At 41.0% G+C, this 18,158-nt stretch overlaps 2 protein-coding genes across 2 annotated transcripts; both read right to left on the bottom strand.

Moving 5' to 3' along the window:
- Positions 1 to 1,363: 1,363 nt before the first annotated feature.
- On the bottom strand, positions 1,364 to 3,504 carry LOC123318331 (uncharacterized protein K02A2.6-like). Its single transcript, XM_044904941.1, has 3 exons — positions 2,319 to 3,504; positions 1,663 to 2,232; positions 1,364 to 1,596 (listed from the first exon to the last, which is right to left on the bottom strand). The coding sequence occupies exons 1-3, from the start codon at positions 3,502 to 3,504 to the stop codon at positions 1,364 to 1,366; spliced, it is 1,989 nt and encodes a 662-aa protein (XP_044760876.1).
- Positions 3,505 to 9,427: 5,923 nt separating this feature from the next.
- On the bottom strand, positions 9,428 to 10,127 carry LOC123318330 (serine/threonine-protein kinase 4-like). The gene is made up of 3 exons (XM_044904940.1): positions 10,088 to 10,127; positions 9,701 to 10,018; positions 9,428 to 9,609 (listed from the first exon to the last, which is right to left on the bottom strand). Exons 1-3 carry the CDS (start codon positions 10,125 to 10,127, stop codon positions 9,428 to 9,430), a joined length of 540 nt encoding a protein of 179 aa, XP_044760875.1.
- Between the last annotated feature and the right edge of the window lie 8,031 nt (positions 10,128 to 18,158).

The following is an 18,158-nucleotide window of genomic DNA, read 5'->3' as shown; positions in this document are numbered from 1 at the left end:
CCGGAAGACGAAGAAAGCCTTACTCCCAATCATTTTCTAATTGGGACTTCTAGTATTTTGAAACCACCTGGACTTTTCGATGGAACAAAATGGAACGTTAGAAAACAGTGGCTCATAGCTGAAAATTTAAACGAACATTTTTGGAACAGGTGGGTCAAGGAATACATACCTACCTTGACAAAACGCACGAAATGGTTTGAACAGAATCAAAATTTGAAAGAAGGTGATTTAATAGTTTTGATGGATAGTAAGTTGCCAAGAAACAATTGGCCTAAAGGAGTAGTGTAAAAGACGTACCCAGGAAAGGATGGCAAAGTTAGAGTTGTAGACATTAAATTAAAAAGTGGTATTTATCGTAGACCAGTATCCAAGCTATGTAAGGTAGAGTGTTTAGAGATGGGCGAAGAAATAGGTTCTTCACGAGGAGGAGAAAATGTTGAAGATTAAATTTGGTTACATTATTTATTGTTTTGAATGTTCAAATCAAGTAATTTTTGAGTAGTTGACAGTAGAAATAAATATTGATTGAAACAAGTTGTCAGTCAAAATTGGGAATAAATAAAAAAGATTTTTCTAATCTGCTTTCTATTAATTTCTTTTTTAAATCTATCTTCCTTCTAGCGATTTCTTGTTCTTCTATTGCCAGTTGTAACAATTCATTATTGGCCTCTATTTGACTCTCAAGCTCTCTACGTGATGTACATTTAGAGTGTTTAGAGTGGGACTTACCAGTTGAAGCTGCTACCTTGTGCTGCTTCCTCTTTGTTGATCGGCTTGATATTCCTGATTTCTGCTCCGAAATATTCCTCACAACACTGGTCGATGAAAGAGGTGGAACCATCGCTCTGGATATTACTTCAGACCTGTTTTCTGTAGTATTCTGCGCGACCCTGGATTCCAATACTATTCCATCTTCTTTCCCCTCCACACAACAAGGTTGGGTATGAAGAGCTTGTAAAGATTTGCTTTTACTTCTGGTAACTACACAGTACTGCTCCATATTTTAGTTAATTTTATGCCGAAGGACCACTAATGTTTGGGTTTATACAAAAACACCCTTTGTGTAAAAATCTTTTTTATTTATTCCCAATTTTGACTGACAACTTGTTTCAATCAATATTTATTTCTACTGTCAACTACTCAAAAATTACTTGATTTGAACATTCAAAACAATAAATAATGTAACCAAATTTAATCTTCAACAGGTCTAATCAAACACGAAATCATCCTTAAACTGACTTTTATTACTTTTACAACATATGAGTTCTCCCACACTTCACCATTTGATGAGAGGGAAGTGCGCAAATACATTACATATTTCTCCACCTTTAATTACAATAATTACATGGCATTATACAACTCATTAAGTGTAAACTAATCTATCTGGTGGTTTAATAACTTTTCTTAACATTCTCGTATTTACAGGTAAACTTACACTAGCGTTACATTTAGGTGATTCCTGTGTCGTTATCGAATTTGTATCACTATTGCTTTCGTGGGTTGATGCCTCAGAATCAGGGATCTTTATTGGGTAGACAATTTCCGGGAACCTTTTTTTAATCTGCTTCGCATGGCGTTTCCAGATCTTATTCAATTCTGAAACATCAACCAGAAACGTACATTTTCCAATTTTTCTGTTAATTTTTCCTCTAATCCACCTACTTTGATTCCGGTCCCTATAATCTTTCACATATACTTCCTCTCCATTTATAAAATTAACTTCCTTCTTTCCGTTATAATGATACTTTTGTCTAGCCTGTTCTGACTCTATCCTTCTATCCAAATTATCGTTTTTGATATCCGACTGTCTAATGTTGGGTAACAAGAGATCGAATCTATTAATTAAATTTCTGCCGAACATTAACTTATCGGGGGTGACTCCGGTGGTACTATGAGGAGTGTTTCTATAATCAAGCAAAAATCTACAAAGAATAGTTTCTGTGTCTGCAGGAAGGTTTTCATGAAATTTTTTCTTTAAGGCTAATTTTACCGTTTTGACACTATTTTCGGCTGCACCATTCGAACTAGGGAGATATGGGGGAGAGGTTATCTGGTGGATTCCATTCTTCATTAGGAAAGATTTGAATTCTTCCGATACAAAACCTAACGCATTATCTAAAACCAAGACTCTAGGAAGTCCATATCTTGCGAATGTGTTTCGCAGAGCCCTTATCGTTACACGAGAGGAAGTACTCGAGGTTATGAATACTTCGAGCCATTTACTATACGCATCTGTGATAATGAAAAAGAACTGACCGTTCAATGGTCCTAAGAAATCTACTTCCACTTATTCAGTTCAACTTTAGGAGGATTATTACCTAAACTTGAACAACATACGCATCTATTTGCCAATTCCTCGATATTCTTATCTAGCCCTGACCACCAAAAATACGCTCTAGCTAATGCTTTCATTTTTACTACACCCTGATGGGACTCGTGCAGTTGGTTCAGGACATCAATTCTCAATTCCTCTGGAATTACAATTCTATGATTCCAAAAAAGGCACTGATCTGATATATTGTATTCGAATCTTTTCGTATAATACGGTTTGACTAAGACATCCGAACACTGTTTGGGCCAACCATTTTTTACCAGATCTATTACCCTTTGTAAAACAAGATCTTTCATTGTTTCCGCTTGAATCAATTTGAAGTTCACATTGATATCCCTAATTTCCGCAAAAAACAAAGAATAGTTTATTTCTACATCTTCAAGCCCTTTCTTCTCATTTTCTTCATTTTCTAACGGTAATCTATTCGCCGAGAATTGCGGAATTTGTCGTTTATGACCAAAAATTGCTACCAACGGCATATGATCCGTGACCAATGTGAACTTCTTAGCAAATAAGTACTGATTGAATTTAAATACCCCGAAAATAATTGCTAGTGCTTCTTTCTCAATCTGAGAATAATTCTGTTCACTTCTGGTTAAAGTTTGAGAAGCATACGCTACCGGTTTTTCAATTCCTGGCGCTACTACGTGACTCAAAATTGCGCCAACGCCATAGGCAGACGCATCCACAGTTAATTTAAGTTCTAAGTTTGGATCAAAATGAACCAGGACCTCAGATGATATCAACAGGGATTTAATTTTGACATAAGCTGCTTCACAATTATCATCCCAGTTCCATTTTACATCTTTCTTTAGTAGCCTATACAATGGATATAAAACTGTGGCAATGTTCTTTACAAATTTCGCAAAGTAATTGACCGTACCTAAAAACGACTTTAAACTTGTAACATTTGTCGGCCTCGGAGCTTGTTTAATAGCTAACACTTTACTAGCATTTGTATGCAACCCTTCCTTATCGATCACGTATCCCGGATAATTAACCCTACTTTGAAAAAATTCGCATTTATCTAAGGAAATTTTGAAACCTGAATTTCTCAATGTTTCCAAAACAAGTCTTAATCTTTGTAAGTGTTTCTCTTTATTCTTACCCGTTATCAAAATGTCATCCAGGAAGACAACCACCCCATCCATACCTCCCAAAACAGATTCCATAATTTTTTGGAATTTAGCAGGTGCTGAGGCTATGCCGAAATTCAATCGATTATACCTAAATAAACCTTTATGTGTCGATATAGTGAGTAATTCTTGTGATTTTTCATCAAGGCAAATTTTCTGATAAGCATCAGAAAGATCAAGCTTACTAAACTCTTCACTTGCCTGTGATTATACATCGAGCCCGAAATGTACTGAGTAGGAGTGCCGCTAATAAGGCTCCTTTACACTAACGCTCTTTCCTGCGCGATTAGAACGCCCCGTGCCAATCACTTGCGAAAGAATGCTAGTGTAAGGGCAAATCATTCGCCCGGTTTTTGGACGTGTAAAAACTCGCGAGCGACTAGCCCGAGTGACTGAGATTAGGCACCTTTACACTAACGCTCTTTCCTGCGCGACTAGAACGCCCCGTGCCAATCGCTTGCGAAAGAATGCTAGTTTAAGGGCAAATCATTTGCCCGGTGTTTGGACGTGTAAAAGCTCGCGAGCGACTAGCCCGAGTGACAGAGTATGTGGATTCGGGGCGATTGTGTATTCGCGCGGGTTTCTAATTGAAGAAGTATATACGTTCAAAATTCGTAAGTACATGTAGGTATGTATTAATTAATGATTATTCATACAAGTGTTTAATTTATAAGGAACATGGGAGATTCAAGCTTCTGAAGCAGGGACTTTAAGGATTCGCCATCCATTCTCAAATAGTTCCTGAAGTCCATAGAAAAATTTTCACGCAACTCAATCAAGAGAGTCCATATGTACGATTTTCCATCCATTCTTTCACCCAACATCTTCTGTTTCTCTTCTTTGGAATATTCAGATACACTGCCAAGCACAAAGCTACTTTCAGTTTGCGTTTTTTATTCAATTTGTTCATTTCAAGCTATGGAGTGCCGCTAAAACCGTTGAAAATTTCAACATGCCACGAGTCAAGCCAACCTCTCGCTTATAATGAGAGATTTCGAATTGGACGCTCCAAAGCACACGCAAGACTGCGCGAAAAGCCGTTGCGATCTCAAGACACAAAATAGTTAACACGCGCCACTCCATACCGCGCGAAAACACGAGTGACTGGCACTCGCGATTCGATCGCGCGCGAAAGAGTGTTAGTGTGAAGGTACCTATTCGAGACAGCGCTCCTCGACCGCATAAAGCCATGCTGGGACTCTGATAAACTGCTATGCACATGTGAATACATAGATCAGATCGTAGAGAACAGTCTCAAATTACTTCGAAAACACGGATATTGGCGAATCCAAAAATCTAGACGCCCTCTGCCGACTGAATTACGAAACTACTTTGTCAGTACTGCGAAGTCAAAACAAGTTTTGTTTCTTATGTTTTTTCTTATCTCACGTTGTCCAACTAAGTATTACAATTATTATTTGGAGAAGTTATATTGGGATTATTGTCTGGGTTTCTGAATAGAAATATTGATTCCGAAAAAATATTGGAAAAGGTATTCATAACAGTGCTTTCAACTGGGAGGAGTAAGGTTAAACGATTTTTCTTTGTGAGTGTTTTCTGCTAAATTCAATTGACGATTTAGAAATACAATTTCATAATTTTCATACTTCCAAATGAATGCTTTTTCTCATCTGTAGAACTCGTTCCATGAGCTGAATCATATTTATGTCTCTTGAGATTTCAGTATGAGGAATACCTATATCATAACATGGAATTGAAATACTTTAAAAAGAAACGTCACAAAGTCAGTATATGCTGCCTCAACATTATTAGCTAGGTTTAATTCAAGAAAGAATCTGTGAAATAATAGGATTTTGTGTCTAGGTACAGTGGATCACCAATATCATCGCTCGATTTTATTTCACAATTCATCCTTTTCAAATGAAATATTTCCAAAGAATGTTGATCTTTCTTCACGAAACTGAATCAATCAATTCACTTCCGATAATTCCGATAAATATCTTGATTTTCTAGAAAAACTCTGTTAGGCCGCACAAATCTCGAAAAGAGTACTGACAAACGTCAAAGTTTGTTTTCATTTCGCAGCGCCCTCAACGGTAATTGGATTCGCGAATAAGTGCGATGGGTCTGTAGTTTTTGACATCTGCAACCTTGCCTGATTTGAACACGGGACAGATGCGTGAGGTTTTCCACACTGCGGGAAACTGTTTGGTTCTTAATATTATGTTGAATAATAGTGACACAGGATGACAGTAAAAACTGTCACATAACATAAACATAACTCCAGGAATACGGGTTTTATTTTTATAGAATTCAAATATAACCAAAAATCTTGCGGATTTGACACCAAACTATCTTTGGATTTTTTATGAACTCAGAGTATGCAGAACACACATCTCTTTTAACAACTTGTCTCATAGTTCTAAAACGTTCAAGATAAAATTAAGATCTTCTACGGTTATATCATACATTTTATACATAATACATTAATAGGATTAGCCTTTAAAAGGGCCATTAATTAATTTCGTGTACGTTAAACAAGCCAGCGGAAAAACATATTACTGTATGGCTTCAATTCTTGTCACAGGTTTTGGCCACATAATGGCACCTTGGGCAGGCCTGGGTAAGCTTCCTGGACACTTTCCGGGAGAGTGGTTCTTTCTTCTGGGCTGGAGCGGTTCGAAGTTCGGTGCTGGACCTTTCTTCTTCGCATCGCCAAATGGACAATTCCGGGAGAGGGTGACCAGTAGACCGCAACGGCTGCAGAAGGGTATGGGTGTTCTGTTACAGGTGGCTCTGGCATGCTCCCCTTGGCCATATCTCCAACACAAACCCGGGCGGAGATTAAAGTACTCCTGGGGGCCCATAGTCCCAACGGTTCTGGTGGACGGTGGTAAGTACTCATCTTGGTTGGTTTGGTGTTTTCGTGTTTGTTCCCTCTTCTGTATCCTAGCCTTAGTGTCCAGGTACCTTTCATTTATTCCTGTTCATTCTGGGGGTTGTGGCGCGGTGTGCCAGGTCCGGTGGTAAGCGGACTATCCACGGACCATCGGACGACGGTGACAGGGTTTTCTCCAAATCTACCACAGTGGAAAGATGAATGGCCTGCCACTCCCACTGGTCGGCGGAGGGACGGCTCGTCCATCAAAAGCCCTTCGACAAACCAGACAACGGACGGGTGCGGGAGGGCCAACTCCCTTTGGCGTTCTCCGCACGGGAAAGAGGCCCAGTGCTCCGTAGCCTGGTCGTCGGTATGGCAGGGCCGGCCATGGCCTACTAGAAGTTCGAGGCCTTAATGTTAGACGTTGCCGTTGTTACCATCAGAGGGTCACGAAGCACGGGCAGATAGAGATAGAGAGTGCACGGATTTGATAGGCAACTTCAACAGTTTTCGATTTAATTCCGATTTGCTTTCAATTCAATTCAAAATTAAGAACTGTGAGGAGGAAAACAATACAGCATTTAGTTTATTTGCGATCAGTTTCATAATGTTTCATCGCAAATAATCCAGAACTCACCACGAGGAGGTAGCTGTAGTATTGAGTTCCACAAGATTACAATCAGAATATAAGTATTATTCGATTTTCTGGGGCATTAAAACTGAATCAAACATGCGATTAAAATAAAATCATTTCTAAAAATAGAATATGATTTGCCCTCGAAAACGATTAATTACGCACTGACTGCTCATCTCAAAACTTGAAATAAATTCTTTAAAACAGATAATCAACAACAATAAACTCTAAATAAATAACTGTAGAACCAAACTTAAAATAGATTATATTGAACAAAAAATCAACTCTGAATAAATAAAAAAAAGTTGATTACTAACGATTGAAAGTTAGCAATTTTCTGTCAGAAAGAGCAGTTCTTGGGATTCTATCACTTATCATTTTGGAATAATTATTGAGGAAGATATTAGACAATATTTGAGAAAATTTTCTTAGAATACTTTCAGACGGCTGCTGACATAATGAATGATGAATAATCGTCATAAAATGCCCAAGTACCCTCGAAATATTTCATAAACAAGGATTTCAAAATGTCTCTCTGATTTACTAAACTTCTCTTCATATTCGGCAGTGATAATTGTATTGAAAATTTGGAAACAATCTATTCTACATTGAAATAAAAATTGTGAAGGACTCTTCAATGAACCACTTGTTAAGTTAAGAAGATAATCACTTACAGAGATATCTTGATCTGGTAATTCCACTTGAAATTCTTCGTTTGAGCTCACCAAATCAGTACAGTGTGGACAATGATTCAAAAACTTAATCAAACTATGAGTACAGTACCCAGGTACATAAAATAGGGATGTTAATTCGCTGCTTTCAAGTGAAAAATTACTGAAGGTATTTAAATTTTTTAAATTTTCGAATTGACCGATATCACTAACAGAAGTATTGGAAGAAGTGTTTTCCTCAGAATCTAAATTACGAAAATTTTTCAACGAAAATGATCCAAATTTTGCTGATTTAAGTTTGAGAACACTTAAAATTTTCAACTTTTTTTCCGATTCAAGAATCTGACTCAAAGATACATGATAATTTGTCCCGCTATATTGCCTGTAAGTACCAAACCGTTCCTCGAGCTTGTCAGTTTGAAATTTTCCCAATAAAACGTATTTCATATCCGTAAATTTTGAAAACATATAATCCACAAGAAGAACGGTTGCTCTGCTAGTATTTTTTAGAGCAAAAAAATGTATCTGGCGTGAGCTTACCTGTGTGTCCTTTTCGAGTTAAACTACTAATCAATTTTAGTTGTTGACTTAAGAATGATAAATTTTTGATTATTTTAGAAGTGTCAATTTCGTCTGAGCATTTTTTTTTTTTAATTTTTGGATACAACCTTTGAGGGCGCTATAAGTTTTCTTGATGTCTTCTTCAACTTCATCGAAAAGACATTGATCTGAAGTATTACTGGCAGAGATATCTGATTCTACATCGGTCCTTTTTGACTGCGCAACTAAGTTTTCAAATTTCGACCACCTATCACAAATATATCTACCTGTCACCTAGTAACCACTTGAAATCAGAAATGGGTACATTAATTTCGTCTCTAAATACTTCGATTCTCAAATAACTAAGAATTTTAAGCCCTAACGATATTTTCGGGAATGAACCTTATAATTTATTTTATAAAATTGGACGGAATCATTTTCTTTGACATTGAAAAAGAAGTTGGAAATTGCCTTGTCTTTGAAATGATCACAAAAATGTGAAAAACAACTTATTTGATCTTGTTTGTCCCAGTCGCTATAAACGTTATCAAAATGAAAAATTAATTTTTGTCTACGTTCTTCTGGATCGATTCTTTTGGGACCAATTGCAGACGATATATATCTCGGTTGATTCGGAAAAATTGAGGAAAATGCATCATCGGTTAATTTAGGAACTTTTCGCGGTATATTGATGTTGGAAAATAGTTCTCTTTCAAAACATGTGAGTCTGCAAAATGTTTGATGCATACTACGGTATCTTCGTTTACTTTAAAACTGCTTTCCCTATGAATTGCGTTAAGCCATTTTAATCTCCTCGCGGGGTCTTTAGGAAATCTGAATACCGACAACTTCTCATTAGACGATTTATAATTGCATTTGTAACCAGGTACTGCATAAGTACGGGGCATATTATATCAAATCGAAGATTTCCAAATGGGTACTAAACCTAAACCTACCTGTTGATTACTCCAGATAATGAAACTCCAAATTATATTCTTTGCTAACACTCTATCTACGGATAACACACTACACTAACACTGTTCTCGTATCACTGCTATTCACTCAAAACACTGATAACAACACCGAACAAACCGAAAAATTAAAAAACAAAAACTTTTTACCGCGTTTCCCTTAGAAACTCTAAAGTGAACAACCGGAATACCGTAGCGTTTCCAAATGTCGTAATGTTTACAACACTCCCTGTTTGTCTATGGACCCTCCGATGTCATTACGGCAACGTCGCAGTTTCAAGCAACATTCCGGCCTCTAACTCTAGTAGGCTATCGGCCGGCCCGTGCCCACGTCCATGGCCACAAGTCCTAAGGCCCACAGGTCCACCGCGGTGTCGTAAGGTTCCCGGCGGAGTTGTTCCGGGCTCCAGTACATTGGAGTGCCAGCCAACTCGTTCAGGAGTGGTCGGCACGGTGCCAGTTGCTCGGCCACTCCAAAGCCGGCTAACATAAACAGAGCCCCCTGTCTCAGCACATTGCCGGGTTTCAGATCGCGGTGGACCACGCTTTGCCGATGGCATTCTGCGAGGCCCACATCGATCTGGCGGACCATCCGAAAGAAGGACGAGGGGCCCCTCCTCGGACCCTCTCAGGCGAGGCAGGTCCCCAAAATCCTCCTCATACAATGCCAAGGCGAAGTACAGGTACGGGGGCTCCACCAACGTCTTGATGAGCGGTAGGACATTACGGTGGTCAAAGAGGTCCATTAATTCCGCTTCCCTGGCGGCTTCTGGATCCAGGCGGACCTCTTTGACGGATCGACGTTGGCCCTCTTGGCATCGTTCCCTGGCACTATCACTATAAACGCGGCCAAAGCCGCCTTCCCCCAGAAAGGCCTCGAAATTTCTCCATCCTGTAACGGTAACCAATATTAGTATCCACCGGGGGGGGGGTAAAACGACAAACATTTTAACTAGTTTACCAAGTGGAGGTGCTGCAAGTCTGTGGAGAACCTCGGGCATGCTCGAAGAGCGAGCTCTTCGCTCGTCAGCATCCGGCGCGGCCAAGGGGTATCCTCCCTACCCTCGATACAGTCGCAGGCCTCCAGGGTGTCCCACAGGCCACAACGGTTACAGCTTCGAGCCGTCGGCCCCCTAGTCAGCCAGTTCGGTCCGGGGAGGCCACAACGGCAGCACGCCCCAGATACGGTGGTCTCAAGTCGGATATCTGAAACTAATTTTACTTTCAACACGGTCAGCACCCACTGACGGCCGGAGAGTTATGGCGGACGAAACGGGAAACCCCGTCGAATGGGACCGGGACCAAACGGTGAGTTCGATAGATATTCTAAACGGTTATATACGGTATACTTACTAACGATCTGACGGGTGAAACGGTTTTAAATCTTTCACATGAATATTGGGGATTTTCTTACCACTGTCTTCTTTCAGTTCATAAACAACGGGTGAGATCACCTTCACAACGGTATACGGACCAGAGAATTTCGGAGCCAACTTGGCTGCGAAGCTATCAACGTCGGATGACAACAGATTAGCACGGCGCAGAAATCGGTCGCCGACATGAAAACGAACTTCCCGTCGACGGAGGTTGTAACTGAGCATCCTGCTCAAAAGCACGGTACAACCTGGTATTGACAAATACATAGACCTCCTGAAGATTACGGATTTGTTCTGTACGGTGAGTAAGATTTACTCTACTTTATTCTGGGCTTCTGTTTGTCTCCTCGGTGTCATCGTCTTGGCTGTTTGAAGAATATATTGCCTTTGGAGCTGCTTATTCCCTTCCATAGTTCAGGAATGCCGGTGTAAATCCTGGGCAAAAGTTAGTTCCCCGAATTTCTCATCTCACGTACGGTGGTCGGCTTCACAGAACTGACCTATCATAGTCTTCAACGTACGATTGGCCGGTTATACGGCGTTGCACAAGGGTGTATACGGAGGGGTGAAACGGTGAGCAATGTTTAACTGTCGGAGACTGCTTTTGAATAGTCTACTGTCATACTGTACCCCGTTGTCAAATATTACCAGTTTTGGACAGCCATATCGCAGAATAACCTGTTCATATAGGGCTGAGTAAACGGTTTTAGCAGTGGCTTTCCGCAACGGACAGCATTCGACCCACTTCGTGAAACGATTTTGTATCACCACCACGTAAGAATCCCTTCCCTTTCCCTTCTTGGACCAGAAAAGTGGCCTAACCACATCCGTACAGACCTGTTGGAACGGTGCATCAGTCATTCTGTGTGGTTGCATTTTTCCAGGCGTCTTCTGTTGTGATACTTAGTACCTTTGACAGGACAGTTTCTCCCGTATTTTGCGACATCTCTGAACATCCCTGGCCAGTAATAATTCCGGGCTAGCCGAGAGATCGTTTTGGAGATTCCCAGGTGACCAGCTAATTCGGAATCGTGATTTTCTTTCAGGACTTCTAGTCGTTGTTCGGTGGGTACACAGAGCTTCCATGGTTGTCCGGATCCAACTTCAGTGAAGTCGGAAGAGTCCCAGAAGTAACGATACAGCTTCCCATCCTCAACGGCGTAGCCAGGGAAAACTTCTGGGTCTCTTTGTACCTCCTGAAGCTTTTTGTTGTACCAACTGCAGCGAACCTCGACGTCGGCCGGGCATACGGAATCCACAGATGGTAACGGGTTTCGGGACAGACTGTCGGCGACTTTGTTCAGGGCACCTTTTCGGTATTGGACTTCAAAGTCGAATTGCTGAAGGAAAACGGCCCATCGAGCAATTCTTCCGGACGGTGACTTGATGGAATTTAGCCATTTCAGACTAATTTGTTCGGAAATTACGGTGAAATGAAATCCTTCCAGGTATGGTGGCAGTTTCTCCATCGAGAAAACGATGGCGAGGCATTCCTTTTCAGATTCGGAGTAATTTCTTTCGACGGTGTTTAAGGTACGGCTGACATAGGCGATCATCCTTTCCTCTCCATCCAGAACTTGGGTTAGGGCTCCTCCAAGGCCTACGTCATTGGCGTCTGTTTGTAGGACAAACGGACAGGCCAGTATCGGTGATTCGGTCAGTTTTTGTTTCAGGAAGTCGAACGCTTTTTGTTTATCCTCACCTCACTTCCAACGTGGTTTCTTCATAAACAAGTGAACCAACAGTGAAACGACATCGGAAAAATTCTCTATAAAACGGCAATACCAGCTAGCAACTCCCAGAAAACGGCGCAATTCACGGATGGTTTTCGGCGCTGGGAATGCTCCTATAGAGGAAACTTTATCCGTGTCAGTACGGATTCCTTCGGAAGTGGCGACATGTCCTAGGTATTTCAGGGATTTACGCATAAAGTCACACTTGTCGGGGTTCAGACGAAGATTGGCTTCTCTCAACCTCTGGAATACCTCTCTTAAGTTCTTCAGGTGCTCCTCAAAAGTTTCCCCCAAGACAACTATATCGTCCAGGTAAGCGAACGCCTCTGGTTCCATTTCTGGGCCAATAACGGTGTATAGGAATCTCTGGAATGTGGCCGGACTAGCGTGAAGACCGAACGTCATGACGGTGAACTGAAACAGTCCCTTTCCCGGAACTGTGAAGGCAGTAATCGGACGGCTCTCCTTTGCTAACGGTATCTGTCAGTATCCTTGTTTCAGATCCAGTGTGGAGATGTACTTGGCATTACGCAGTTTATCCAGAATCCCAGAAATGTACGGCAACGGGTATGCATCTTTTGCAGACACTTCGTTGACGGCACGGAAGTCGATGCAAAAACGGTATTTTCCGTCTTTCTTCCTGACCAATACCACTGGTGAACTCCATGGTGACTTGGAGGGTTCAATCACTCCCTCAGCCAGCATACGGTCCACTTCCTGATTGAAGATATCCTGCATTTTCGGGTTTAGGGGTCGGTATCGTTGTTTTATCGGTTCGGTGCCCGGTTTCAGTTTGATCTTATGTTCAATCAGGTCGGTGGTACCATATAGGTCTTCGAACTTCTTCAATTCCTCTGTCAGAAATGCCTCCAGTTTCTTTTTCTGAGATTCCGTCCGTTCCAATAGGTGTTCTTCGTCGGTGTGAACTTCTGCGGTGGTTTCGACGGGAGTCATCGTTTTCGAGATCAGTCGGCCTTCCAGAAAGCACTCGGCGGTACTGAGATTCACGGAAAACCTGAATGTGGACAGAATATCCATCCCCAGAATAATGTCTACCGGTAAGTTTGGTACCAGTAAGAATTTCAAATCAGGCAGTGTGTAATCGGAAATTTGCACGGTGGTGGTGTACAGTTTCGGTGTGACGGTGGTTTGTCCGTTCGCTATTACTGCGAAACTGTTGTGCATTGTTTGTCCTGTAATTCCTTTACTTTCACACTGGTGGGATACGGCCTGACTGCAGAAACTCCTGGTCTCCCGCTATCTATCAGTGCTCGGAAGTGTTTGCCGGCTATTCTGACCTGTACTAACGAACGGTTATCATTACAGGTAGTCGGTGCCAGTGGAGTCAGGACTCCGGGAGATGTGGTCGACTCCGCCTCCAATCTCCCGTTCAGTTTCCCGAACGCGGACGATCTCGTGAGAGGATATTTTCCCACTGGCATCGACAACAGAAGATTTTCAGTGTCCTTCGACATTCTCGACGCATGTGGCCATATCCACCACACCAGAAACACTGTGTCTGGAAGGAGACTCTCCTCCCTGATGATGGTTCGGTTCGATCAGCGTGGCTATTTTCGGCTTGACGGCGGGGTGGCGGTGTGATTCCTGTTGCTGGACTATTGACTCTCTGGATCTGGGTGACTTTGGACGGCTTTGCCCCGGCGGAGAAAGTCGTGTCTGGTTGGCTGGTGTCGGCGGGAATGATTCCCTTCGATCAGGTGTTGGGCAAACCCGCTCTCCGGTATCCATTAAAAAACTTGCTTGATATCGGTTCAGTAGACGGGGACTGTACGTCAGGTGAGGTTCCTCCCCGAAACCGGGTTTGGAGGGTAGCCGGGTGTACTGGCTCATCTGCCACTGGACCAGTTCAAAATTTTTTCCCTTACGGAGAAGTTCATCATACGTCTTGGTCTCCTGGAAGGCCAAGGCTTACTGTAAGGGCAGAATCAACCTAGGTCGGATGAGCCAGATCTGTTCCACCTCGGATGGTTTTGCATAGGTAAGTTTCTGGAATAAGCTCTGCATCCGGGTAACATACAGAAGCAACTTTTCTTCAGGACCCTGTGTTTTTTTATATTCTCCAACAGATTCTCCTCGTAGTTGACAGACAGAAATGCTTTTTCAGTTGGTTGCTGAAATCTTCGTAGTCCTCGTAAGTTCCCCTCCTGGGAATAAACCAATCCATAGCATCCCTTCGTAGTAATTCATAAACTGACTCGAAAACTTGTTTCAGTGACACTTCACGAGACTCAACCAGCCGACCGACCTCTTCAAGAAACCCGGTTGTGTAACCGGATTTCTCTGGTAGTGTTACCAGTGCCATCAAAGGAAATGTTCCACTTGTGTACGGGGACAGTTGGTACTGTTGATCTTCCTTGTGTCGGACCTTCAGGTGTTGTCCTACAGTCCTGTGACTGTGTGACAGTTATCGCTGGTAACTGTCGCAGTAATGCTCTACATGTCTGCCTTGTCTCATTCATGATCTGTTCTAATGTTGGATTCCTTACAGGTGTATCAGTACGTGAGACATTGACTGCTACAGAAGGATCGACACCATCTCCCAAGTCGATCAGTGATGTCTCCACCCTCGAAATCCTTTTCGGTTGGATAGGTGACATCCTATGAACTGAACCTGAGCACCTCCACATCCAAAAGAGACCTCTGATCCCGGTTGGATGAATAGAATATCTTTATTCACCAATAATAATTGTTAACAAAACATGTCTGATGTCTGCGGCTGTCCACGATTACTATTCCTACGCAGCTCCTCAAGTGTTTCTAATGCCTTATCTTAAGTCGCCTTCATTTGTTCAATCAATTGTAACTGTGTTGTGTCTGCAGTGACAATAAAGTCCAGCCTTCCTTGAATGTGTATTATTCTGGTGTAAATTCGCGAAAATTCGTTAGCCGCATTATCATAATTGAAGTTCTGAAGGGATTCCACCAAATCAGTGGGTTTTTTTTGACAAATCTCAATCTCCGAGGCGGGATTCAATGATGTTAAGGGTTGTAGAGGTTCATTAGACTGGAGCACTTGTTAAAGCAGACTCCGCTTAGTCATCACAGTACCTGGTATCGATTGTCCCCTCAGTTGTAATTTGTATGTAAGTTCATCACTGAGTAACCGGTTCACATCCATGTTCGACATATTATATTCAACACTATGTGCTATTCAAAACGCACGAATATTTCACACGTGATATGTCTTTCATAATCCGTTTAAGTTTCAAGTCTGACCCGGTAAGTTAATCGTTAGCCAACCTACTCAATCACGTTCGAAATGGGTACTGGTGTACCCATAATAAAACAAAAATAAAGTCCCGGTGTATCAGAAAAAAAAGTCTAATTCCCGGCGCACCATAATCAATATAATTCCCGATGTATCACAAAAAAAATTCACAAGTTCCAACGTTCTTTGAAAAAATTTCAATCAGTCCCACTAAAGTCCGAAAATGTTCGAGAAACACCGCACACAATAGCAAGTTGATACGTATAAGTCCGAAAAATCTCCCGAAATAGCACCGGAAAGCACAGGTTAAATTCACCAGATCGCAGAAATACCAAATAGTTTTTCAAGTTCAACAGCCAGAAAATAAATCACAACAGAATTTTAAAAAAATCAGAAATAATATAATCGGTAAGTTTCAACAGTACATGTCAAAAGAAAATATAAAGCAGGTAGATAAGTTATCAACAGGGTAATAGGTGATTCACTATCAACCCGATAGGTATGATTTACCTGGTAAAGGTTTGATTAACCTATTAATTTTTACCAATTGCGAGAATAAATTTTCAATGTTCGGAAATTCACTCACCTTCAATGCGAAATTAAAAGAGTTCAATTCAATAAATCAGAAATAATAAGTAATCGGAAATAATTTTCACTGATATAACGGCGTAATAACAGTTCAGTTTTCAACAACTCAATACAGTAAGCGGTAAAAAGAAAAAGAATAATCACAAATTATTTTCAATGATTTTCTACAATAGGAACATTTCCAAAATATAGTCCAATTCAATTCACAGTATAACAGTGCAATACAGAGTGGCAGGGAATAAAACACAGATGAAGTTTATCTTTTACAGTTTTCCGTTCAAGAAATAGTTACTCACTGTTCTGAGGTTTTACTCACTGTTTCGGGAATTCACTCACTCTCCGGTTAATGTCTCTCACCTCTGTTGTTTCCTACTAGATTTTGAACAGTCCCTGGTCGGTGCGCCATTTTTGTGACGCCTTTTTTCTCGAGGTACTCGAGCGCCAGCTATTTTTTAATGGAAAATAGCAAACCTACCCTGGTAACTACAAGCCGAAGACAAGGTTCCTGGTGTCTGGGGTGTTAACGACAACCAGTGAAAGTCAAAATCAACTTACACAAATTATATTTGTCGACACGTACAAGGAAACACAAATGACACTTTTATTAAATTCGTACAGTGAAAGACTCGAGATAAGTGAATTTACAGGGCAAAACGTAAGGAATGAAACAGTATCCGATCTCAAACGTGATACGGGATTTACGGACGTCTTCGCCAGCCAGAACTTAAGACGCACACTTGAGGGACAGGTATTGGACCTCAGCCAGGTTAGGGGATGAAATACGACGGCACAGAATTACGATGGCTCACCCTTAGGCGCGTTTGGCACTCCCCGGGTATCCACACCAGCAGAGTGCTTCCCTAACCGTAGGGGTGAACACGGGAACGAACGGTAAAATTCTAGGAAGGGTAGCCACCCCAAAGTGCCTTCTGTACCCCCCGTGTATCCACACCAGCAGGGTACTTTATTGACAGTAGGGGTGGAACTCAGACTTTAGTATAGGAGGGGTGTAGGTGAAGGCTGAAGTTCCAACACAACAATACATAAAAAAAAAAAACGGAGAGTCGTCTTGCCTCTGGGTTCTAATTCATTCACAGCGGAACAGTAGAAACAAAACAAAACAAAAATAAACTAATGCTCTCTCTAAAAAAATCCCCACCTCGATCCCCACAGTAAAAGAAATGAAAAAAAAATGGTGAATTCTCAGTAAAACCAAGAAATCAACTCGGCGGATTCTCAAATTCGGCAATTAATCGGAAGTCAAGCCTAAGTGAAGCTTAAGTAAATCAATCCTAAGTGAAGTGACCTGCTGGCAAACATCTGATTTTATACCCACAGGGGGAGATGCGGAAATCAGATGTGCCCCGACTGTCGATGAAGACGTCTTAATTTCGACTTATCTGTGCTGGCGAACAGAAAACACGATTATCTTCCAATTCAGGATGTTTTATACGGTGCGACATCGTTTTTCAGAAATGAAAACGGAATAAAAACGGTGCGGAATATTTACAATTCCGAACGATGCCGGAATCCTGAATTGAAAACTGAAAGTATTTCTTTCGAAATTATTTCAAAAAAATAAAATTACTAAAATGAAACTATAAAGATTATTCTAAAATGAGGAGTATTTGATAACTGCCCCTTCATTATAAATTGCTAAAGTCAAAATAATTGGTTCCTTCCATTTCAGTTTCTTTATTTATTCAGTTGACAGTTCAGAAGTTGATGTCGAAAACAAAAAAATTAAGTTTTATGTGCCAGGCCCTACTTTTATTAATGGCATGTCTTCATTTTAAGAGAGGAAATTATTTTTTTTTCTCATAAAACGGAATTTGAGAACGATTTACTAAATTGAAAGATATCTTTATTATATATATATATATATATATTCTTTTGATATAGAGCATTACAATCTTGAACAGCAAACAATAATTATAGCATGTGTATGAGAAACAGTTTTAGCAGAGGTTAGCGTAACGGGGCACCATACAAATTGGTGTATGATACAAGATCTTAGGGAAAAACCTCAGTAAAAAAACCCTTTCTCCCCGTGAGTGTAGTGGATTGTAATTGTTCACGAAATAAGCTGAAATATTCCATATTGAA

The sequence above is a fragment of the Coccinella septempunctata genome, chromosome 8, assembly GCF_907165205.1.
Source record: "Coccinella septempunctata chromosome 8, icCocSept1.1, whole genome shotgun sequence".
Lineage (NCBI taxonomy): Eukaryota > Metazoa > Arthropoda > Insecta > Coleoptera > Coccinellidae > Coccinella > Coccinella septempunctata.
Note: the sequence above shows the minus strand (reverse complement) of the source record. Positions and strands in the feature narration are given on the sequence as shown.